At 49.8% G+C, this 23,132-nt stretch overlaps 1 protein-coding gene across 1 annotated transcript in view; it reads right to left on the bottom strand.

The window, feature by feature from the left end:
- Smim35 (small integral membrane protein 35) overlaps positions 1-21,066 on the bottom strand; it is a 66,923-nt gene extending 45,857 nt beyond the window's left edge. The window contains exon 1 of the mRNA XM_036193334.1: positions 21,034-21,066. Within this exon, the coding sequence (XP_036049227.1) occupies positions 21,034-21,040 (7 nt within the window). The 5' untranslated portion in view covers positions 21,041-21,066. The remainder of the gene's footprint in view (positions 1-21,033) is intronic.
- Positions 21,067-23,132: the final 2,066 nt, after the last annotated feature.

Below are 23,132 nucleotides of genomic sequence, written 5' to 3'. Positions count from 1 at the left end.
CAAACTGAGCACATAGAGCAGGACCAGGCTGCAGAGAGAGGGAAGCTGAGGGCATCGCTCTGCCTTCATCTTCATCCTTTCCCATCTTTCACCTGGACTGCTGCAGCTTCCTTGTACCTGGTCTTGCTGTCTCATTACTAACTGTGTTCCTTGTATTACTAATTGTGTTTCTCTATGGCAAGAGCTGCACTTGAAATTAAATTTTTATAGTCACTGCTGAAGCACCATTTAGGGGCCAGGTACTGGTCTCTTCTGGGGAGGCCTGCAGAGGGTCCCTGGAAATTATTTGACAAGTTTAGCCACATACTGCTATGGCTCCCAAGTGTCCCCCCCCCCCAAATCACATCCTGGGACTATAATCCTTAGTCAGCACTGGGAGGCAAGGCCTGATGAGAAATGACTAGCCTGTGATGGTGGATAAAATGGATTAATGTCAAGCTGGGGTGCCCTTTGGGGAAGTAGTGGAGACTTTAGGAGATGTGGCCTTGCTGGAGAAATTGTGTCAATGGGGACATGCCTTTGAAGGTTATGCCAGGTCCCAGGTCCTTCCTCTCTCTCTGCTTCTGTCTCTGTGAGATGTACAGACTCATCCTCCAAAGGCTCTGGCCACCATGCTCCCAGATACACAGAGCCAAGCTGCCATGGTCTAAACTCTCTAGAAGGATGAGAAGAAAAAAAAAAACCGTTCTTCCTTCAAATTGTGTTCTTGGGTGTCTTGGTCACAGTGTTGAGAAAAGTAACTAATGTACACACCCTTTCCACCACAGAATGACACAGCAAAAAAGGCTTTCACCAGATACCAACTCCTAGAGATCAGAGTTCTCAACCTCCAGATGGTGACCACTTTCTGTTCTTTCTAAAATGAGCCAGCCTCGGGTGTTCTGTTGCAGTGGCACACAACGGACAAAGAGAATCACTAGCCTGGTACTTTAACTGAATACGTGTTCTTCCCACTTCACACTCTCTGCTCCACCCACTTCCTACCTGTCCCGTGCATGGTGCACACCTCCACCCACTTTCAGTGCATGGACAAACAACAAGGAACCCTGGTGCAGACTGTCTGGGTCCAACGGCACAAACTATAAACTGGAGTGCCGGTCAGTCTTGATTGCCAATTTGACTGGACTGAGAGATGCTTAGATTATTCGTAAAGTCCACTTTAGGTGAGTCTGTGAGATCTGCAGAAACAGCTGGCATAGGACTGAGGAAGAAAAGACTGTCTCTGAATGCAGCTGACACTACTCAGTAGGCAGGAACCTGGATAGGAGAAGTGGGGAATGGAGAAGGGAGACAGCCAGCATATGCAAGCCTCGCTTTCCCTGAGCACGTGTGTCTACAGAAGCTGCCCTCATCTGTGTGCATCAGCCTTTTAATGTACGCTTGCCTCCAGAAGCTCTCCAGAGTTTCATCATGGTCCTCTTTCTGAAGCTTTCAGCTTCTTAGACTGAGCAACATGGCTTCTGGGGCTCTCCAGTATGCACACAGCTGTTGCTGGATGATTCAGCCTTTTCTAATATGCTCAATATATGAAACTACAAATAATGAGAGATTGTGCACCTAGGATAGTAGGTTGCTTATTTGCTCTGTTTTTTCCTATAGGTGGCAGGCTGGGCAAGATAAGATCCTCATCCAAGAGGGTTCCCTCACACAAAAGCAGAAAAACCAATACCTTTGCCTCTTGAAAGCTCTGTGACGTCAGGGCTCAAGTTCCAAGCTGCTATTGAAGGCCAAGAGTAAGACCTGGGACGACCCCTGACCCCCGACCAGAGACCACCAGCCCCCTGCAGATAGACTTGAGAGATTCTCTGAGGAGCCTGAAAGCCAAATGCCTGTGTCCAGGCTTGCTCTTGCACACATGTGCACACACAAACAAAGCACTCTCTCGGTGCATCTGAGGTAGTAGAAGTTACACTGAATAAAAGCCAGAGCTAAACAGGATCAGACAGGTGAGTTTGATAAATATGACAAATATAGTCAGGGCAAAGATGGAAACCCTGGTCTGCACAGAGCCCAGACTGCCCAGGGTTCAGATGCTCTGTATGTGCAGTCATGGCGAAAATAGAATATAGTGACCCTGAAGGAAACAAGGAGACACACTGGTTCTGCTTTCGCTTCCTAGAGCTTCAGGCTCACAGCACCACAGCTGAGTGGCTTACACTGACAGGAATGAGCTGTCTCACAAATCTGGAGGCCAGATATGTGGCATCCAGTGTCCAGGGCTGCACTCTCCACCCTGTCTAGCAGAGAATCTCTCTCCCTCCATTATGGGCTGCTGAAACCAGGCATGCCGGTCTACTTCCCGTCACTGTAACAAAAGACCTGCCATGCCCAAACTACAAAATAGAAAGGCCTGATTCAGTTCCTGATCTCAGGAGCTTCTGTGCATGCTGGGTGGGTCCCATTGTTGTGACAAAGCAGTATGATGGCGTAAAGTAAAGAAAGTAAAGAAGGAGGAAAAGGGAAGGGACTAGGATCCTAATATCCCCTTCAAGAGTTTTCCCCTTTGGACAGGACGACTTCCAACCAAGCCCCACCTCTTTATAGCCTCTACCTCCTCCTGACAGTGCCACTGGCTAGGATAGCACTGGGTAGTCCTTATATAGACACTTGTGTCACAGCTCTGGATGTCAGGAAGTCCTGGAGTACATTACCAGTATCTGGCAAGGGCCTCCAGAACTACATCAGAACACAGTGGAAGAGTGTGGTAGTTTGAATGTAATTGGGCTCCATAAGCTCATAGGGAGTGGCACTGTTAGGAGGTGTGGCTTTGTTGGAGGAGGTGTGGCCTTGTTGGAAGAATGTGTCACCATGTAGGCAGGTTTTGAGGTCTCATACATGCTCAAGCCATGCCCAGTGTCTCAGTTATCTTCCTGTTGCCTGCAGATGTAACTTCTTCTCCACTCTCAGCTACTTCTCCAGCATCATGTCTGCCTTCACACTGGCATGTCCCACCATGATGATAATGGACTAACCCTCTGAACTGTAAGCCAGCCAATTATATGTTTTCCTTTATAAGAGTTGCCATAGTCATGGTGTCTCTTCAAAGCAACAGAAACCCTAACTAAGACAAAGGGCAAGTAAGCATGCAGGAGCGACAGAGAGGGTAGAACCAAACTTACCTTGCCAGGAGCCCATCAACTCATTCCCACATTACCAGTGTTAATTCATTCATAAGCTCTCTTGGGATGATCATCTCCTAAAGGCCCGCCTCCATACTGTTCTAACACATGAACTCTGGGAATACCCACCCCCACACTGTTCTAACACATGAACTCTTGGGGGTACCCACCCCCCGCACTGTTCTAACACATGAACTCTGGGGATACTCACCCCCACACTGTTCTAACACATGAACTCTGGGGATACCCACCCCCGCACTGTTCTAACACATGAACTCTGGGGGTACCCACCTCCACACTGTTCTAACACATGAACTCTGGGGATACCCACCCCCGCACTGTTCTAACACATGAACTCTGGGGATACCCACCCCCGCACTGTTCTAACACATGAACTCTGGGGGTACCCACCTCTACACTGTTCTAACACATGAACTCTGGGGGTACCCACCCTACACTGTTCTAACACATGAACTCTTGGGGTACCCACCTCCACACTGTTCTAACACATGAACTCTGGGGATACCCACCTCCACACTGTTCTAACACATGAACTCTGGGGATACCCACCTCCACACTGTTCTAACACATGAACTCTGGGGATACCCACCCCCGCACTGTTCTAACACATGAACTCTGGGGATACCTTGAAGCATAGGAGGATCTTTCCTTGACTCTCCCAGCTTCTGGTAGCCACACATGCTCCCGGGCTTGTTGTGATATCACTCTTTGTCAGTTCTTGTCTTCACATGCTCATCTTCCCTGAGTGTCTTCATATACCCTCCCCAATGCCTGTCTGTGTCCTTTCTTTTCTGATAGGAAACAGGACATGTTGGACAGCAGGGTCATCCTGCTTCAGCCTGACCTCATCTCAAGTCATCATGTCTGCACGAACTACTTCAAAACAAGGTCACAATCTGAGGAGCTGCATGGACATGAATTTTTATGGGACACTACTCAATCCACTTCAGGCATCTACAACCCTGGAGAAGGATGCCCTGAGCTGCCAATAGAAGATAGAGAAAATGCCATGTGAAAGGGTCAGTTCCAGCTGTGGAACCCTAGACAAGTGATTCAATTTCTCTGAGCCCTTATTCTCTCATTGATGATTTGGGGTTGCTTAGAAAGTCAAAGTTGAGAAAGTGCTTTGGGGCTATAAAGCAACTAGGTGTTTCTTCACCAGGGGGCTATTTCTTCCCTCCACATGGCAGATAAAACACCAATACCCTTAGCCTCTTTCCAACCCCATGGCTTCTGCAAGGCTGTGTCCCCTAGCAGCATGTTGGCTACCTGGAGGAGATAGGGAGCAGGTGTCCTCAGAACACATTTCCAAAGTCCCTCTGAAAAAGGTTAGAGTATGTCCATTTTATGACTCGGGATTTGGTGACATCATAAGGGCCAGGGCTAGAAAGAACCCAGCGAGTTGTCCTATTAGTCCCTTTTCACCTGGACCATCCACTCCCTGGGCTCAGGCCCCTGCTTGCACCCAGTTTCCCTCCAGCAGAGTTGGAACAGAAAACTGATCCCCACCTCCTGCAAAAGCAAAATGCCTGGGAATGCTAGGGTGGGACCTCTCTGCAGAATAAAAGGAGCACACAACCGAGCCAAACAGAGCTCCCACAGGTTTAAGGGCATACATAGCTCCTGGGAACACGTATGATGCACTGACTATGTGGAGAGGCCACAGCGGCAGGCGGAAGCAGCCCCACAGAGACTCGGGCAGTGAGTCTCACCAGGGTCTTCTCAGTTCCCCCCAGTCACAAATAGGAAAGAAGTCAGATCCTTCTACCCCATGTGGGACTCTCTCCTCCTGTCTGCGTTCCTGGGGGATGTTACATCATACAATCCCACAGCAGGTTGAGCTGTGGAGCTACTGAACCACCCAGGTAACTGAAGCCAAAAAAAAAAAAAAAAAAAAAGACGCACCCTGTCCCTACCCACACAACTGGCCAAGGGGCTGGAACTTGGGTAAAAGTCACGACTATTGAAGGAACAAAGAATCAGATTGCAATGACAAGTCTAATCAAAAGTCCATTTGATGGGAAAGAGCCATTTAATGCTCATTTTCATCTCACCGCCTATGTTTAATATGTTCTAGGTATCTCTGTAAGCATTTTATCACAACAGTCCTGTAGGTAGGACCTATTACTGTCCCCCACATTACAGAGGAAAAAAGAGGGGTACAGAGAGATTAAGTAGCTTGCCCAAGGTGCAGTAGCTGGCAGACAATGGAGCCGTCTGTGAGGCTCAGATTTAACTGTGCATGAAGGTTATTCCATGTATGTACTGTACATGTGTGGGTCATGAGGAAATAAGCAGAACAAAATAATTTGCTTTCTAACCAGATTTTCTTTTTTAACTCAGTCACAAAGTCCTTCCTGTTTGCAGTCTCCAGTACTCAACACGGCGGAAGAAAAAGTAGAAACTGAGACTGGAGAGTGGGGAGATGACTCCATCAGCAAACTGCATGAGCAGTGTGAAGACCTGAGTTCTGTCTCCAATACCCACACAAAAGCAAGGCCCGGCAGTGCTTGCCTGTAATCCCAGGACTGGAGCAGCAGAGACAGGGAGAGCCCGGTGGCTCTCTATCCATCCAGCCTAGCTAAATTACTGAGCTCCAGGTTCAGTGAGAGACCCTATTTCAAAACAATAAGGGAGAAGACAGTTAAGGGAGACACTCAGTTTTGCACTCTGGCCTCCACAGGCATGCACACACATGTGCACTCACATCTACACACAGGCATACTATCACACATGGAAGTGAAATCTCCCAATCCGGTGGCCCACCATGTCTCTTATATGTGTTGGGCTGCCCAAGATAAGATTGAGCAATACTAGCCAGGCATGGTGAGACATCCCTGTAATTTCAGCGCTCTGAAAGGCTGAGGCAGGAGGATTACAAGTTTAAGGTTGGCCTAGACTGTATAGTAAGTTTGAAGCTACTCTGAAGTACATAGCAAGACTCTGTCTCAATGAGAAAGAAAGAAAAGAAGAAAATAAAGGAAGAATCCTGGATAGTTTTTGACATAAAAATTCATCAGAGAGAAGGGGACCTCGATTAAAAAGATTCTTCTGAATGGGTGGTTGTGGCACACGCCTTTAATCCTAGCACTCAGGAGGCAGAAGCAGGCGGATCTCTGTGTGTTCGAGCCAGCCTGGCATTCCAGGACAGGCAGGCAGGGTTACACAGAGAAACCCAGTGTTGAAAAACCAAATATATACATATGCTTCCCAAAGGTCTGGCTGTAGGCACGCCTGTAGCACATTTTCTTAATTGGTGATTAATAGAAGAAGGTCCAGCCTGTGGTGAGTGATGCCATCCCTGGGCTGGTGGCCCTGGCTGCTATAAGAAAGCAAACTGAGCAAGCCCATAAGCAGCACCCCTCCATGGCCTCTACATCAGCTCCTGCCTCCAAGTTCCTGCCATATGTGAGTTCCTGTCTTGACATCCTTCAATAATAAACAGCAATATGGAAGTGTAAGCCAAACAAGCCCTTTCCTCCCCAACTTGCTTTTTGGTCATGGTGTTTCATTGCAGCAGTAAGTCAGAAAGTATTCTCAAAAGACAGATGAAAGGGGATTGGACTCAGAAGCAATCTGAAACTTGTTCTTTGCCTAGTTTAGGGGAAGATGGCCAGCTAGCAGAATACTCTCTCACTAAGCCTGGTACCAAGTTACATGGGCATGACAGAAACATTTTCCCTGAGATGCAGTTGCTCACATGGAGTTCTGGTGCTCCAGGGGTCTGAGGGGCTTCTCAGAGGTTCCTGAGGGGCTGCAGAGGTCACTACAGACCTCTCCATGAACTGTGTGTGCATGGTTGAGTAGAAAAGCCTGGGCCTCCTAGGTCACACTGCCCTGAACTCTAAGCTTCAGCTTGCTCTTTTGTAAGATGCAGACAGCGGTACCGTTCATATCATTGAGTGAATCAGTGTGACATCACACGGAGGCCTAAGGTCACAGCGTGGAGGAACATGTGTGATGCATTGACCATATTTCACTCTCCGTAGCTCAGCTAAAGCAGCTGTGCCTCCTGTCGTTCTGACGGGCCCCTCCTTGTCTTCACCCTACTCCTGACCACAGCCTTAAATTGGACACATGTGGACAGGAGTGGCTGCTCCATCATCAGGGGCCACAAGAGAAAGGTCGGCGCCTCACCAACAGAGGTGACTAGAGAATCTTTGGGCCAGATGCTTGAGGTTCCATGTCTCCGGAACCTCAAATTCCAGAGTGACAATTTTCTTAGAAAGTCGGGGAGTCAAGGGAGAGCCTCGCTTGCACCCCCTTTCCATAGTGTAGGTTCGTCTTGCTGTCCTGTAGGATGGACATGCACTTGCTCCCTGCTCCAGGCATTGCACAGCATGGGTAGGAGTGCCACGGGAACTGCCAGCTCCTGCCCACCCACTGCATTTCTCCACCTGATTTCGTGAATAAGGTCAGACAAACAAATCTGTCACTGAACTGATATCAAATTATTCGGTTCAGAGAGCAGGATCACATTCTAACTCTAATCTCAGCTTTACTCCACCACCAACAGCAGCTTTCTGTCCCCGAGCCTGAAAATGGACCAGCAGCAGCAAGCTCTCAGGGGCAGGCAATTCCTCACCCAGAGGGCTTGACAGGTGGGCTCGGGTGAGTGTGTGGGGGTGGGTAGGTGGGGGGTGCTGTGGGATGTCTTTCTGTATGCTGTGAATATGTGTGGTTCCCATTGGATAATAAATGAAGCTGTTTTGACCTATGGCAAGAAAGCTTGCAGCCAGGTGGGAAATCCAAGTGGAGATACAGAGGGAAGAAGGGTGGGGAGGAGACGCCAGCCCACTTCGAAAGGAACAGCAAGATGCCAGCAGACCGGCAATGCCACAGCCACGTGGCAACATATAGATTAATAGGAATGGGTTTTAAGATGAAAGAGCTAGCTTGTAAGAAGCTGAAGCCATAGGCCATACAGTTTATAATTAATATGAGCCTCTGAGTAATTATTTTATAAGCAGCTGTGGGACAGTGGGTGGAAGAGATTTTGTCCGGACTGCTGGGCAAGGCAGGACTGGAGAAATTTCCATCTACAGGAGGTGAATAGTAGGGGGTGAGTATGTGGGGGGTGAGTATAGGTGGGGGTGAGTAGGTGGGAGGGTGAGTAGGTGGGGGTGAGTAGTTGGGGGTGAGTAGGTGGGGGGTGAGTAGGTGGGGGGTGAGTATGTGGGGGGTGAGTATGGTGGGGGTGAGTATAGGTGGGGGGTGAGTAGGTGGGGGGTGAGTAAGGTGGGGGTGAGTGGTGGAGGGTGAGTAGGTGGGGGGTGAGTAGGTGGGGGTGAGTATGTGGGGGTGAGTATAGGTGGGGGTGAGTATGTGGGGGGTGAGTATGTGGGGGGTGAGTATAGGTGGGGGTAAGTAGGTGGAGGGTGAGTAGGTGGGGGTGAGTAGGTGGGGGTGAGTATGTGGGGGGTGAGTATAGGTGGGGGTGAGTATGTGGGGGGTGAGTATGTGGGGGGTGAGTATAGGTGGGGTAAGTAGGTGGAGGGTGAGTATGTGGGGGGTGAGTATAGGTGGGGGTGAGTAGGTGGGGGTGAGTATGTGGGGGGTGAGTATGTGGGGGGTGAGTATGGGTGGGGGTAAGTAGGTGGAGGGTGAGTAGGGTGGGGGTGAGTAGTTGGGGGTGAGTAGGTGGAGGGTGAGTAGGTGGGGGTGAGTAGTTGGGGGTGAGTAGGTGGGGGGTGAGTATGTGGGGGGATGGAGTGCAAGATTCTATGTTTCTGCCAAATTCTCAAGGGCACAGCTTGATTATGCCTTAAGTGGCTAGAAGGCTTGCTCTAACAGTGTTTGAAGGTCCTGTTTTAACAGGGAAAGCATAGGAGGAGGGCTGACTAAACTCTTTGAGAGGGAGCCTGTCTATGTTCCCCAACCACAATGTCTAACCACACTGATAACTCCATAGGAAACATCTCTTGGGTGGGTGGGTAGTGAGTGTGAATGGACTGATAGTTGAGTACGGGTAGATGGAAGGATGGGTGATAGCTGATATTAAGACTCAAATGCACAGGTGGAAACTATTATCAAATAAGATGTAGTTCTATAAACTGGGGCAGAACAAAGGCATGGGGAAGGGGGGCAGAGGGCAAGGATGGAAAGAGAAATGCAGAGAGGGAGTGGATAGTGGAAGCTGAGAAAGAGTCTCCATATCCCCAAGGAGTTCTCAGGTCATCTGGAATTAAAGTTAGCATGATTTATGATTGTGTCCTATCTCCTGCAACAGACCAAGGCAGGTGCGCTCAGGCCTGATGCTTCTCCCCTAGCCCTGCACTTAGCGTAGGAGCTGTATTCAAAGGAAGGGGGATGACAGCTCCATTCACCAGTTCTCCACCAGGGAGCAGAAACATCACCTGGATCGTCTCATTAAACTTATGGGGCCAGTCCTTCATGAAGCTAGAACTCAGAATTAAACAAAATGCCCACAGTCACAAAAAGTGATTGAGATTAGGAGGTAAGGACTCCAGGCTACCAAAGGCCATGCTCTTGGACAAAGATAATGCAGGTTATGTAAAACTTGAAGCATAGATACATATGTTTATACATATATACATACGCATACACTCATACACACACACATATATGTAGCACAAATCTTAAAAGGTCTTATTAAGTGAAAATAAACCTGGAGCAAGGTATTGGGGTGAATGCTGGAAGATCAGAGAAGCAGAACAAGCCACAGCCACCTCACCTTGCCAATTCCTCAGCTGATCCTGTTTCCTCAGACTGGATGCCTCTCAGCTGAACTGTGCTGCTGAAAGCCTGAAAGCTTAACCAGGCAGTTCCTGGTTTTCACACCTTATATAACTTTTTGCTTTCTGCCATCTCTTATGGGGACTAAAGGCTCTTGTTACCATGCCTAGCTGTTTCCAGTGTGGCTTTGAACTTGCAGAGATCCAGACGGATCTCTGCCTTTGGAATGCCAGGATTAAAGGCGTGTATGGCACCATTTTCTAGCCTCTATATCTAGTGGCTGTTCTGTTCTCTGACCCCAGATAAGTTTATTAGGATGTACAATATATTGGGGGACACAATATATCACCATACATATACATACATACATGCATGCATACATATGTACATACACACATACATCATTTACTTTTATTGCTATTTTTTGTTTGTTTCTTTCTTTCTTTGAGATAGATTCTCACTGTGTTGTAGCTCAAGCTGTCCTGGGACTTGCTATGTAGACCAGACTGGCCTCAAAGTCAGAGAAATCTGTCTGCCTCTGCCTCCCAAGTGCTGGGATTAAAGATGTGAGCCCTCACCCATATTTGGCTTGATTTTACTCTGTGTGTGTGTTGAGGGTGCACATGCAGAACCCCATGGAGGCTGAAAGCACAGATGATTGTGGGCTGCCCAACATTGGTGCTAGGAACTAGACTCGGGTCCTCTGCAAAACTGATGTGTACTCTTAACCAAGGCATCTCTTCAGCCACTGAAGCTTATATACCTTGAAGGGGTGTTTGTGTGGGGGGGTGTCTACAAAAAATATGACAATGTAAATATACTGCTGGAACCCACTAGATGGCTGTGGTGGTTTGAAAGAAAATGGCCCCCAAAGGGAGTGGCGCTTTTAGGAAGCGTGGCCTTGTTAGAGTATGTGTGTCTTGTTGGAGGAAGTGTGTCACTGTGGGGGCGGGCTTTGAGGTCTTTTTCTCAAGCTTCACTCAGTGTGACAGTCAGTCGACTTCCTGTTGCCTGCAAGACATAGCACTCTCAGCTCCAGCACCACGTCTGCCTGCACGTCGCCATGTTCCCCGTCATGATCATAATGGATTGAACCTCTGAAACTGTAAGCGAGCCACCCCAATTAAATGGTTTCTTTCTGGGCGTTGCCGGGGTCATGGTATCTCTTCACAGTAATAGTAAACCCTGACGAAGACAACGGCCTTAGAAGGGGTCATGTAAGTGAGGGGCACAGAAGCTCAAGCTTCCCAGTGACTCTGTCTCCGAACTTGACACACTTGGGAGAGAGGGAAAAGGAGAAGGGAGAGGAAAACCTGTTAAAAGGGAGGGGAAAGGACAAATAAGGAGTCGAAGGTGAGAGAGAAAATGAGAAGGGCGAGCAGAAAATCTAAGGGGAGAGGTGGAGGCTGGGGGTGTAGTTCTCTTGGTAGAGAGAGGGGGCTTACCTAGTACTCCCAAAGCCCTGGGTTTAATCTCCAGCACCACAGAAACCAAAAGTTATGATGCACACCTTATTCTCAGTATGCAAGAGCTAGAGGCAAGGAGACCTGAAGTTCATATCATCCTGGACTAAAACAGTGAGTTAGAGACCAGTCTGAGCTACAAGAAATCCTATACCCCACCCCAACCTCAGAAAAGGCTGAGACCTCCCACAGAAGATGGAGTTATGACTTAGCTGTTTGCACCAGGCACCTGGAAAAGGCAGGCCTGTTTCCTGCAGTCCACAGTGCCTCCATCTCTAAGCTGTGCGTTTTCCACCCTTGAGAATCACAGCAGCCAACCCAATCTTGCCTGTGTGCCTCCTTCCCAGGCCTCTGCACTGGTTCCCAGGCTCGTCTGGGAGCTGGGGCCAAAGCCAGAGCCAAGAGTGCTGAGTAATCATCCCGCCACCAGCCCTACCCTGCAGCAGTCCTGCAGCTGTCTGAAACATAGGCTAGTTGTTTATCCTGGCACAGACAGGAACCAAACAAGGAAGATGTAGCTACAAGTGGCCTACTGGTCCCTCACCGCCTGACCGCTGAAATTCTTTGAAAAGGAGGGCCCTGTCTACTGAAGTCATCCCTTCCAAGATCTCAACTTGCTCCAAACTTCCTGCTCTAAAAGTCTTTGCTCTGGGTTGGGGAGGAGTGAGAGCTGTATGGACTCGGCAAGTCCTGAAGATCTATAGGTTGGCCTCAGATGGAACCAAGGCTACTCAGTACTAACCATAGCTGTGGGCCATCCAACCCCAACTATACACCCAGAGCGTTCCCATGCTCTGCAGTGTCAGAATACCAGCCCATTAGCCTGATTGGCGGTAGGAGAGGACCCAGGCTCCAGCCACCACTTTCCTTCTGTCCGAAACAACTTCATCACCCACAATGGTCAAATACAACAAAATGTTCTCCATGAGGTTATTGTGGGAAAGAGATGACGCACAGAAGCACATTGCTAAATGAAAGAGCCAAGGCATACAGCTGACTGTTCTCCTGGGAGAATCAGCTGTGAAACAGAACACAATCTACATTTTTAACTTGTATGTGATGGTAGATTTTGCCTCAGAGAGTCCTTCAGTGACCAGGTCTCTTCCAGCTTCATGGTCTGATCCCAAGGTTCCACTTTGTACAGCCCCTGGTGGGAGCTGGGCGGGATGCGGTTCCAACCGTCCTATGTGTCAGGACAAGAATCAGGAATGAGCCTGTGGAGGAGAGGAGCTGGCTGTAGCTGCAGCACACTGGTGACGTCCAAACAGTCGACTATTAGAAAGGGATACCGGCAGAAAGCTCATTAGCCCCACACCCCACAGCATCACTCTGGGTCCAGAGAATGAGAGAACGCACATCTTCTTTAGGGAAGAGACCTACATGAACTCCTCAATCCCATTGCTTGACACAAGCCAGCAATCTACTCTCCCAACTTCCTGCAACCCCAAACGTAGGTACCCCCACAGTGAGACGGAGAGGAAAGAGAAAGAAAAAGTTGCCTGCCATCACCTAGTCCCGGCCAATGCCCGCCCTCCTGCCCTCCTGGTTGGATGGAAGGCGTTCAAGTGGGCAGGCTTTGGTAACGCCTTAGGTGTGTCACCTGTTCTAAGGCCTATGAATGACTCCAGGTGTTGTCCCGGCCCTTAAAACTGAGTGTCGGGTTACAAGACTCATAATCATTCCAGTTTGGCAACTTCACCTGTTGAGTTGTAGGAACTGACCAGAGTCCCCAAGTCACTCCAAGACACGGTGGCAGGAGGTCGCTGGCTTGCTGGAGGAAGAGAATGCTGGCCATCAGGGAGCAAGGCCAGCCTTGCACTTGGGCTGCCTCTGACCAGTGCTGACCAGGGCTTTCTGACCTACTGGCTCATTTGAGGACCCCTCCCGCTGCCTTGGGTTGCAGTTCTCAGCTCCAGGCTGTAAGAACATTAGGAGGATTAGCAAAGCAGCATGGTGAGTCTAAAGCCCTCCGGGCTGGGGAGGGCAGCTGTCCATAAAGGGTTCTTCTAGTAGCCTGTGGGGTCATCAACTGAGGATGCTGTGACATCTTCCAGGTTAAAAAAGAAGTCACAACTGAATTGCCTCCACTTCCAGCCCTTTGTGCCCATCAGCTCTCCTCCCCCTCTATCATTAGCCATCCTTGAAGATGGGCATAGACGTCAGGGCTGTCTTTGTCCACCAATCGCTTCCAAATCATGCTTGTTGTTTTGCACACTGTCTGGGGTACGTTTGCTGGAGCACGCCATGGTTTCTTCAAAGCAAGGGCTGCTTTGATGCCGTGGTGACCCTCAGACACCCCCTGAGAAAAATGACTCCTGTACTTTTTAAAGAAATCAGTAAAGAGATGCCCCAAAACAATCAGGGATGTTTGGGGGGGCTTCTGCTTCTTCTCTTTAGTGCTCCCCCATTGAGTATCCCCAGCATCTTCTGCTGCTGGCTTGTCCTTTTAAGGGGGACAACCGAGGACCAGAACAGGGAAGAGATCATCGCCGGGCCTCAGGTGGGAGCCAGGAGAATCAATTCTCCAATCCTTGGCAATTGCTCAAGCACTAAAACGAAAGGGCTGGAGAAAGCAGCTGCCCAAGGGAAGGGTATGCGACACCCAAATACTTCCCATGATCCTCTAGTAAAAAGCTAGTGTCCAGCTGAGGGCAGAGTGGCAGGACCACTCGGCTATACTGGACCAGAGCTGGGACTACCTGATACCTGGTCAGACGCAGTCCTGTGCAGAGATTATCCAGGGGGGATTATTGGGGAGGAAAGGAACAGTGTCAGCCTCCTGAGTGGCACTGAGGAGCTCTGGGTTGCCTCTTGGAGGAGCTGCTAACAAGGGTACCATTTCTGACGCAGCTAACAAAAACAAAACCTGTTGTACAACCCAAGACCAAGGGGCTGGCTCTCTGTGAGCTCCTGAGACTTTAATTTCACTGAGTCTCAACTCATCCCCCCATCCCTGTAGAAGAAAAAACAGTGTGGTCCATGAAACCCTTGGTATGCACATAGGGTGAGCGGCGAGGATAAGCAAACCAACACGGGTGAATAGGCTCTGTAAACCAGGAAGCCTGAGCAAAAGTAAGAACTGTAACTAACAAGGAACCCACTTCAGGAAGTGATAGCCAGGACCACATCTCACACTGGCCCATTGCCAGCAATGAATGAAAGCTGGGTATTGCTGATAAGGGGGAAGGCAGGGGGCACTGTGAGTGCAGGGTCAGGCCAAGGGTCACAAAGCAGAGGCAGGCAACATGGCAGCTAGTCTGCAGAAGAGAATTGCCAGACTCAGGCCCTGGGAAAACCACTAAGCTACCCATGTGTAACAATCTGTTCCTTCCCACTGATGAAGCCAGGATGAGCATAGCTCCCAGACCACAGGAGAGAATGGGGTAATCCAAAGCTACACTTAGCTCTCCCTGCTTCTCCCCTCTGTCCTCCTGCCTCTCTCTGTCAGAGCTGGTCAAAGTCCCAATGGAGCAGCCTTTAAGCAATGTTTATTCAACTGATAATGTCGAGGGAGAGCTAGAGCAGGCCACCAACCTGGGCAGAGTAAGCGCCTAGTGCCTGACCTGGACAGGTGTCATATGTACTCTGCAGCTGAAACCAAAAGGAACATTGGGACTTCGGGGTAGCCATCTTGGCCAGGACTCATTACTGCTCAGGAAGTCCTAAGCACACCATGGTCCAAAGATGAGGGTATTATACCCAAGCAAGGCAAGGTGATACTACTACCCAAGGTTAGTTTCAATCCTTCAAGGTGCTCTCCACTACCTCTTTTTCTTGCCAATCAGTACAGCCCCCAAATAATTGGTGGGCTTGGGCTGGAGGACTGTGGCAAATGAAGAGGCCAGTCCACTGGTAACAGGGGCCTGGTAGCATGTGGAAGACCCCCACAGACTGAGGCACAGAATCCAGAAGCCCTCCACTCTGTTGATGTCATCCTTGGCTTTTGGCTAGCAAATTGAGAACTGAGCAGTAGACAGAGCCTGGTGAAGTACCAAGAAAGCTCTTTCTCCATGTCTGCTTCTGCAGTTCCCTCTGTACCCGGGGAAGAGAACCTGACGTTAATGTGGCTCCAGGTAGCCAGCTACTTTTAAATAATCCACCCTGGCCACTGACCAGCTATTTGGCAAGGGGTCGGGGTGTTGAGACAATGTCTATTTGCTGCCTCAGAGGTGTTCACAAAAGAGAGATTACAAGGCACTTCTGAGCCAAAAGGGTAGATCTCTCCAGGGTGGCTGGATGCTATCCCAGAAGAAAAAGTGCTTGCTTTGGACTTCTGGAAGGATGAGCCAGCTCTCTTCAGACAGAGAAGTCAGGGTTAATGTCTATATAGAGGGAATTGCATGAGATGGGTAAGAACAAGGGGCAGCATGTTATGGCTGGAGCAATATGTTTAGGGAGCAGAGAGGTTATAGGGTGCATGCTGTCTCCCCCTGATCCATTGTTCAGAAGCCACATCTGGAGAAAGGCCTCAGTGGCCATCAACTGAGTGGTCTCCCTCCAAAGGACCAAGTTTCCCCCCAGACAAGCCCACAGTATCCATTCCTTGTACAGTAGCACAGCCTGCCTCATCAGTATCGGACCCTAAAAATGTACTGGGAGGTGAGCGCAGACATATCTAGAGAGTGTCAGGTCATCAGGCAGTCACTCTACCGGAGATAATTCACTGAGACGCCACTGGGAGGCTGGGTAGAGAGCCCAGAGAACCAGGACTCACAGGTTAGAGAAGACTGGACAGGAATGAGAGCAGCAGGATGGGAAGCAGCTGGAACTGAGGAGGAAATGATGGGAGAGATGAGAAAACAGACCCCACGCGGGGCTCAGAAACTCCAGACAAGCTTCCCAAAGCCCTAGGACTGCTGGAGGCCTGCATCCTCAGGCCTGAGAATCTTCATAGGCCTCAGATTTTCTAAGTACTTATTCTCTTCAGCCTTCCATCTTGCCCAGATGCAAACATCACCCTTAATAAGACACTGCAACTTCCCAGTAACTCCTAAGACAGTGAACTCCCCGTGCCTGAAATAGACTTCAGCCAACCACCACCAGAATATGAGCTTTCGGCCTGACTCCATCTTCTTAACCTCTGACAACACAGACCTAGAACGGGATAGGCCCTATGTAAATGTACCTGGGGAGTGAGTCGTCAGTCTGTCTACCAGCCAGTCAGTCAGTCAGTCTGTCAGTGAGTGAGGAGTGAATGAATGACAGAAAAATGGTCCAAAACTGAATCCCTTGTAACCAGATTCTAATCTGACATAGAAAGCAAAGTTCACCAAATCCAACTTAAAAAAAAAAAAAAAAAGTGCCCAATCCTACCAGAGATAAAACTATTTCTGCCCCTGCAAACAGGAGCTGAGGGTGAGAAAAGGACAGGCCTGAGCCTGCTAGGAAACCCCAGCAACGGGAAAAGGGAGAGTCTGGCAGAGACAATGTGGCAATCCCCCTGTATGTATTTAGCTGCACCGCCCAGCCTGGCACTCTGATTAAACATCAGGATTGCAGCAGAGAAACCGGTAAACAGATTTCAAAACTGCAACACCTCTCCTCCTGCCGGCTCTCAGGATGCTTTCCAGCTTCTAGTATAAGCCACGTGCAAATGGAAATTCTTAGGCGGCGGGTGAGAAGACACTTTCTGGAGGAAGTGGGTGACAGAAGGAAGTGGCCTGTCCAGGGTGCAGAGGGGTCTTCGGTCATGGGGTGTGCTGCACACCTGGCTGGTGGGGCAAAGATGCCCCATGCTTAGTGTGCCGGCTGTGGTCTTGGTTTCTCCTACTACAGCCTGCCTGCACTAGTTTCTCCACGGCTTATCTGGGAACCTAAGTGTCCACCATAGACTAGGTTCTAAAATGACCCTGAAAGGTTGGGAGAAGATCCATGATCTAGACCCTGGGTTGCAAGGCTGCAAGGAAGGAGCTGGGACAGGCTAAACTGCTCCCCTCATCCCAGGTAGAACATGGCCCTCCTTTAGTCACAGAGGCCAACAAGAAGAGAGCAACCATAGCACCTTCATCAAGGAAGTAACTGGGGCACCTTTGTCCCACTGCCACACTGACACCGGAGACATCCCTACTGGACTATCCTGAGGAGCTAGAGTCCCTGATGTCCTACAGAGTCACAGCAACTGACTTCTCATCTCTCATCTGATTAAGAAGTGCATACAGCCCCTGCCATTCAAGAGTCCCCCTGATGTGCAGTGTCTCCCTCTGAGTATGACGCCAACTCTCTGGGACTTGGAAATTAGGAGAAGCTGGCACAGAGAAGCCAAATGAATTGAAGGGTCACTCAGCTTCTAAGAGGCAGAGCTGAGACTCCAAACCCTGGAGGTCTCCAGTCTGCCTCAGGCTGCAGACCCATGAGTCCAGTACATGGTATACCCTGATCTACTGTGGGACTGGGCCCTCCCATTTCCCTACCTCCATGCTGCTGGGCTCTATAGCAAAGTTGCATGAAGTGGAGACGCTAACACCAGAGGACAGAGGAAGGGCAAGGGGTTCTGCAGACTCCAGCCCCCCGCTAAGATGCCAAAGATAACAGCAGTAGGGGCTCAGGGGAGCAACACACACAGAAGGAAGCCCCTGGGCATGATCAGTTCGAACATTCAAGAAGGCTGGGACAAAGTTTCACAGCCAGTCTGCTCAGGAAAAATGACCCATATCGCTATGAGACCATTAAGGAGAGAAAAGTGATTTAAAGCCAAGCCTGACATGGTGGTTCACACCTGTAATCCCAGCATTCTGGAAGCTGAGGCAGATGGATTTCCATGAATTTGAGACCAGCCTAGGCTACCTAGCAAGTTTCAAGAAAGAGGACTATCAGTGAATCAGGCCGCAGACTAGTCTTAGACAATAGAAGTTGCAAGCCAGCAGCCAGCAGTTCCAGAACACAGACTCCCAAGGAAGGACCTATGAGGCCCCGTGTGTTCTGGTTTCAAAGCCCCACTGAAACCCAGTGCAGATTTCCATAAGCAGAATAGAAAAAACATGAGTGGCAGCGTTTGGAAGGACTGTGGCCTCACCCACTTCTGTCCCACCTACCCATCCCCAGCACTGATGGGGCTCTGCCTAGTAACCAAGGATGGTAGATGCCGCCACTTCCAGGCCTACCTCTATCTGCTTGAGAAACTCCTGACGGCCCGGCTCCTGCCCACAGACACCCTTCCCCATTTCTAGGAAGTGCTTCTAGCTATCACAATCTCCAAGACAGCCCCTGCAGTACTCCCATTTGTCCTCAGGGTCCTGTTTGCCCTCTTCCTTAAGATGGCTTGAATGGCCATGTTTGCTCTGTCCTTCTGTCTGTCTTTGCTTCTCTGACCTTCATTTGCTACCTCCTCTTCAGAGAGCAACTGATGTCATTCAGCTCAGGTCCCCTAGCTGCCCTGGCTACTCTCTGCAGATGTCCTTGGACCATAGTCTGTCCTCCTGATGTCAGACTCCTGGGCCTAGGAAGCCATCAAAATAGCTGTCGGGTCCTGTCACATCCATGCCAGATGCTCTACAAAGCTCTTACCAGTTAATAATGAATAATTTCCAAGTATCTACTATGCCTGGTACTTGCCAGATTCTATTCAAATATTGTTTTAGCAATTATTAAAAACAGGCTCAAGGGCACAAGAACTCTGCCCCTTGTCCATAGCTGGGGCTCCAGCCCCTGAACAGTGACTTTGTGATTGAATAAAATAGTATTATTACAATTAACAGTGACTGCATTCTGCTCCAGCCATGAGCATGCATATTTGGGACTCATTAAGAGGAATACTTATTGAAAACTAGTCTCTCTCTCTTTCTCTTTCTCTCTCTCTCTCTCTCTCTCTCTCTCTCTCTCTCTCTCTCTCTCACACACACACACACACACACACACACACACAACTGAGGCTCTCGGTGGTCAACAACTTGTGTACAGAGGTGGGATTCAGGACCCAGGTGGCAGGATGTCACGGCCTGTGCTCCATCCACTGCCAAAATGCCTCTTCTATCTAGTGGCAGCATCACAGCAAGGAGAAACTTCCAAAGCACTTGCAGAGTGGTGTGAGTGGGCGGGAAAGTGAGAGAAGAATGCCAAGTTATGCAACATCGAAGTAATAATGCAGAGAGGTCCCGGAAGCACCACCAGAACGCTATTTATAGGCTCCTGAGTTCAGAGTTCCCAGGAAAGCCATCAAAGAGTCACCAAGTCTTTTGCGGGCAGATCAGCAGCAGCAGCAGCAGCAAACTTGTGTACAGAGGTGGTTGTCCCTGAGGCATCCAGAACAAAGCAGGCTGCTCTCTTCTGCCCTTGGAGAGAACCCTTGCTGAACCTGAACACCGGGTGATAGCACAGAAACCAGGCCAGCACATCTGCTTAGGAAGAACAGTCACCGAGGGCCCCACCCTCACCAGAGCCTCTGAGACCCTTCAGACCACAAAGATCAACCACGGGGACTATAAACAACAACGGGATCAGGAGGGGACCAGATGAAGTCCCGGTGGGCGTGGAAAGGCACCCAGCACCCAGCAGGTGGGGTGTTTCTGCGGAGTCTTACTCACTGTCAGTCATGTCAGGAAGTTAGATTTATACCCACATTGCAAAGGGAGAAGCTGGGTCCAGAAGAACCTGAGAACTGTCCGAGGATGCTTAGGGGCTCAGCAGAGGAGCCAGGCCCTCTACAGCAAATCCCCTCTCCTTACCACCCCTCACCCTTTCGTGTTTAAGGGACAAGCCGGGACAAGCCAAGGCAGTATGTGTTTTAGAGACAGCATCAACTCTGTGGGATTCTTTTATAACCATCAGACTGCATTGCAGGTGGCAGCTACCTGGTTCTGGTAAATACAGTGTTTGGAGAACTTATGTGAGCTCTAGTATCCATCAGTCCTCCCCAGCAAGCAAGCACCCGAGCCACCTTCTTTTTATCTGACTCTGCCAGAAGGAGAAAGTGGGCACAAGAACTCTGTGTGGACCTGGGCAAAATAGAATAGTCAAGAATTCAGCACTGTCGGATAGAATGGACTGCTTCCCCTAGGTCTTCCCCAAACATGCAAGAGAGAGCTCACAGCAGTGCTGCCTGGAGCATAGGGCCTCCCCAGGAAGCCGGGCTGTCCCACAGTCAACTCCATCTAAGAGGCCTGTACTAGTGCCTCACTCCTGGCCTTCTTATTGTCCTGACCCAAAGGTTAGGGGCAGAGAGCTTGCAAGCCCTGCACCACGCCTTCATCCATGACACAGGGATCCTTGTCTCTTTACCCTCCCCCCACCCCAAGCCCTATCTGCAGTTAAGAGCCTTGCTGTAACACAAAGGTTGATGCTTAAATGTCAGAGCTGTACAGCAGGCTGGCAGCAGGATAAAGGTGCGTCACCTGACACCTCCCGCCCGCCCCAGGCCTTGCCCTGTAGCTATTATACCTTGGAATGGGGGTGAGGTTCTGGACTCAAATTGCCAGCAGGTCAACACCTATGTGGTTTATTACAAGGCCCAGTGGTTTCTAATGTAGCAGCAGGGCTGAGGTTAGATTAAAGGCAGGCCGTGAGGACGCCTACACCAGCACCCACGATACAGACTGCTACTCCTATACGTGAGAGCTGGTGCCTAGCCTGTTTTGCTGGATAGACATCCTGAACACGGGGTCGCTAGACAGGGACTGCTCAGAAGCCAGCACAGCTGTCGCCACTGAAACCCTGTGTGTACCCTAAATGGCTGCATCACAGCAGCCCCTCCCTGGCCCCATGATGAAGCACCCCTCCATAACCCCTTCTTGTCACCTTACCTGACATTGTGGAGGCACCCAAGAGACAGGGTCTTGTTTCCAGCCTGATAAAGGCATCAAATTGCCTGCCTAGCAGCAGCTGGGAAACAGCTGCCTGCTGGTAGTGGGACTGAAGGTTGGATGCAGGTTCCTGGATCAAAGTGGCTTAAGGCCACCTAGAGAGCCCCCTGAACACCTGAGCTAGCTGTAGTCAAGACTTGCTCTTCTTGCTAACTGCGAGCAGCCTTGGGTCTCTTGGCTCACTCACAAAGCAGTCCCCACCCTTTCCCTGGGGTGCCCTGTCAACCTGTCACTGGCCTCAGCAACCTAACTACAGAAGCAGAGAGCCTCAGAGGGTCTGTTTTCTCATCACCTGGCAACAGCAGCATCTTTAGCTCCACGGTTTTCCTCTGAGACCAAGGAAAGCCAGAGCCCTCCTCATGGGATTCCAAACCCGCCACAGAGAAGAGCAAAGCCAGACAAACAGCCTTTGGGTCCTGTGGTTCGTCTTCCTCATCTCCAGCTCTGCTAACCTCTTCTCAGAGCAAGTCAATGTCTGAGCTGCAGAGGAGGGACAGAGAAGTTAGCAGGGCAAAGGAGCTGGCCGGCTCTGTTCCTTGGGCCTCTTCATTATTCGATAGTAGAACACTTGATTATTGTCAAATAATCAAGTGCCCCACTGTCTCTGAAAGACAGTGCTCAGTGGCCTGATGGAGCATCCTAGATGTACAGCAAGTCAGAAGTCACACCCCCTTGGCTATCTCTTTGTGGCTTCTCTGTAGAATTTAAAAGCAAAAACTCAACAACAACAACAACAAAACTGAGTGGTGGTGGCACACGCCTTTAATCCCAGCATTCAGGAGGCAGAGGCAGGCAGATCTCTGTGCGTCTGAGGTCAGCCTGCTCTACCAGGAAAGTTCCAGGACAACTAGGGCTACATAGAGAAACTGTGTCTCAAAAACTAAAAAAAAAAAAAAAATGCTGCCTGATATCTGGGGTCATTGTCTCTGACTAGAGGCAAAATGAACCATTTGACATTTGGAGCTCAGCTAAGCCTAGGAACTTCTCCAGGATTTAAAACATGGATGGAGGGAGGAACCACAGCTGAGAATGGGCAAATGTGGTAGAAGGTGGAAGAATTGATGATCACATGAGCAGAGACCCTGCTGGACACCACAGCCCTGCTGTCTACATGCTTTGAGAGGCAGTTCCCATCAGAAGAAGAAGCAGAACTGGAAGAAGCAATTCCAGGTCCCTATACCTCCCAACCGTGGAAGGACTGTGGAGCTCCTGAGGGTGATCTCTGCATGTTGACTTCTGGCTAAGCACAGGCAACAAGACCACATTGCAAAAGAGGAGAGGCTCAAAAGGGTGCACCACCCCTGAAGACGCTTAACCACACAGGCCCTTGAAAGTGCTCGGAAATGTAAACAAGAGTAGTCCCCAGAGTCTAGAAGCCCAGCCTGGAGAGCTTGGTCTGCCCTTCACTTGCTTTGAAACCACAGAAGCCACTTTGTGGATGTGAACTTTGGCTTTCAATTCTGTAAAGTGGGGATGTCTCTGGGTTTCCCAAAGATTAAATATGATAGCACCTTTGAAAGGAAGATGTTGCAAGCAATAAAAAAATATTCAGCCTTCACAGGTGGGTTCTGGATTAATGCTGTCCTCTTGTTAGTGACCAACTGGAACACAAGTCAGGAAGATGCTCTGAGCTAACCAGGTAATGGCAAGTGTTTTTCACCCATCAATCCTCCACCCATTCTACCTTCATCCTGGGAACTGAGTGTCTGCGTGTTCTCAGCCTTCAATTGTTCTCCAGCCAGCAAAAGCTTTGTTCCAGAGGAGCCCTAAGTCAGACATGGGCTGAATCAGAGCCACAAGTCTGAGCTCTGTACAGTCCGACCCCACAAGGCAGGTGGCCTGGCCCAGCCAGCAGCTCCGACAGAAAGAGGGAGGCTGGCTATGCAGGAACTGTACTGTGGTAACGGCCACCAGTTCCAGAGGTTAAGTTCAAGCTGAGCATAATCAAAGATACCTCTAGCAATGAAGAAGGACCCACGATTGATCTTTGGTTGCTTTTTAACATTCCCTCTTTTATGACTCTAGGGCAATATCTTTCC

The sequence above is a fragment of the Onychomys torridus genome, chromosome 7 (genome assembly GCF_903995425.1).
Source record: "Onychomys torridus chromosome 7, mOncTor1.1, whole genome shotgun sequence".
Classification (NCBI taxonomy): Eukaryota; Metazoa; Chordata; class Mammalia; order Rodentia; family Cricetidae; genus Onychomys; species Onychomys torridus.
The sequence above is the reverse complement of the archived record's forward strand: the minus strand, read 5'-3'. Positions and strand labels throughout refer to the sequence as shown.